General features: G+C 54.4%; 1 protein-coding gene across 1 annotated transcript in view; it reads left to right on the top strand.

Moving 5' to 3' along the window:
• Positions 1–39: 39 nt before the first annotated feature.
• The window catches only part of CXCL16 (chemokine (C-X-C motif) ligand 16), a 5,270-nt gene continuing 3,351 nt past the window's right edge, over positions 40–1,958 (top strand). Inside the window, exons 1-3 of the mRNA XM_011958351.1 lie at positions 40–231; positions 573–711; positions 988–1,070. Coding sequence (XP_011813741.1) covers positions 90–231; positions 573–711; positions 988–1,070 — 364 coding nt within the window. The 5' untranslated portion in view covers positions 40–89. The remainder of the gene's footprint in view (positions 232–572; positions 712–987; positions 1,071–1,958) is intronic.

The following is a 1,958-nucleotide window of genomic DNA, read 5'->3' as shown; positions in this document are numbered from 1 at the left end:
CGCGCCTCCTCTCCGGCCGCGACCTGGCGTCGACGGCCGCCGTCTCCTCCGGTCCTTGGCGAAAGCCATTGAGAAACCAGCTGGACGTCATGCGCCGGAGCCTGTCGGGGAGTCAGAGAGACGCGGCTCCATCCCCGCAGACTCCGCGGAGCCCCGACATGGGACAGGCCTTGGGGACCGGTGCCCGCGTGCTTCTGTTCCTGCTCCTGCTGGCTTGCCTGACTGCCCCAGGTTAGCCGGGGGCGGGGCAGGGGACCCAGATTCCCCAGTCATGGGAAGGGGGTGAGTTGGGGAGGGGACATGAGGCCCACGGAGTTGAGTTGATGAAGGCAGCGGGGACAAGAGGAAAGCCAGCCAGCCGCTTGGGGTTGGGGACAGAGGCCCCGGGACACCTGGCTCCGGGCGGGATTATGGATGTTGTGGGGGTCGTGATCATGTGTGGGGTGAGCCTGGCGCTCTGACCCTGGGTCCACGGGAGAGGCTGTCATGGAGCTGTGGGTTGGAGGCCAGGGAACAGCGGAGTGGGGACCCTAGGCCTGGGAACGGGTGCCGACCACCTCTGTCCTGCTCAGGCAATGGCAACGAGGGCACCGTCACTGGAAGCTGTCATTGTGGTAAGAGAATTTCTTCTGACTCCCCGCCATCGGTTCAGTTCATGAATCGTCTCCGGAAGCACCTGAGAGCTTACCATCATTGTCTACACTACATCAGGTAATTTCACCTGCCTCTGCGAGGGTAGCGCCTGTGCGGCCCCTCCTTGCCAGGTGCGTCCAGGACCCTCTCTGGTCAAACCTGAACTCCTTCGCGGCGCGCCTAGCCCGATCTCCGGGTTCTGTTTGCTCCCATTCCCCGAAATTTCATGACTCCGTCGCACCTACCGGGGAATTTCCCAGTCCCAGCAGAAAGGGCTCTTGGTAGCGACTTAACGCCTTTGGAATGAGGAAGGAAAGGAGGAGCCGCAGCTGAGGCCAGGTCTCTCCTCCGCAGGTTCCAGTTGCCTTCCTGGAGCGTGTGTGGGAGCAGCAAGGACCCGTGGGTTCGGGAATTGATGAGCTGTCTTGATCTCAAAGGTGAGACTTCCCCACTGCTCTTCAGGCTCTGCCTCCAGGGCTTAGCGGCTTCCACCTGACCGTCTTCTTTACGTGAGGCTTTTCTCCTGGGGCCGCACATTCCCAGAACCTTCTTCTGATCCTGTCCAAAGTACTTAGACTCAGTCCCCGTTTGCCAACGGGTTGATCATTCACCATCACCTTCATGATTTTTGCCAATTCATTCTACCACGTGTGCTGTTGTCTACTTATTAATATTTTTCTTGAAATCAAGCTACTATTTTGTTTTATTGTTTTGAGATGGAGTCTCGCCCTGTCGTCCAGGCTGGAGTGCAGTGGCACGATCTCGGCTTGCTGCAATCTCTGCCTCCCAGATTCCAGCGATTCTCCTGCCTCAGCCTCCTGAGTAGCTGGGATTACAGGCGCGCACCATCAAGCCTGGCTAATTTTTGTATTTTTAGTAGAGACGGGGTTTCACCATGTTGGCCAGGCTGGTCTCGAAATCCTGGCCTTGTGATCTGCCCGCCTCGGCCTCCAAAAGTGCTAGGATTACAGGCGTGAACCACCACACCTGGCCTATTTTTCTTTTCTAGTATTTTATTATGAAAATTTACACATATACAAAAGTTGAAAGAATGGCACACTGAATATCCAATGTCTCCACCTAGATTCAACAATGTTATTTATGTATATTTTACATATTTACATAAACATATATTTTACACTATCAATTTTACAGCACTTACACGATATTTGCTTTATTAAGTATAATCTATTCATCCTTCTATCCATCATCCATCACCTTATTTCTCGATGCATTTTTTTTTTTTTGAGATGGAGTCTTGCTCTGTCACCCAGGCTGGAGTGCGGTGGCCGGATCTCAGCTCACTGCAAGCTCCGCCTCCTGGG

The sequence above is a fragment of the Colobus angolensis genome, unplaced genomic scaffold (assembly GCF_000951035.1).
Source record: "Colobus angolensis palliatus isolate OR3802 unplaced genomic scaffold, Cang.pa_1.0 Scaffold47, whole genome shotgun sequence".
In the NCBI taxonomy this organism is placed as follows: Eukaryota; Metazoa; Chordata; class Mammalia; order Primates; family Cercopithecidae; genus Colobus; species Colobus angolensis.
The sequence above is the reverse complement of the archived record's forward strand: the minus strand, read 5'-3'. Positions and strand labels throughout refer to the sequence as shown.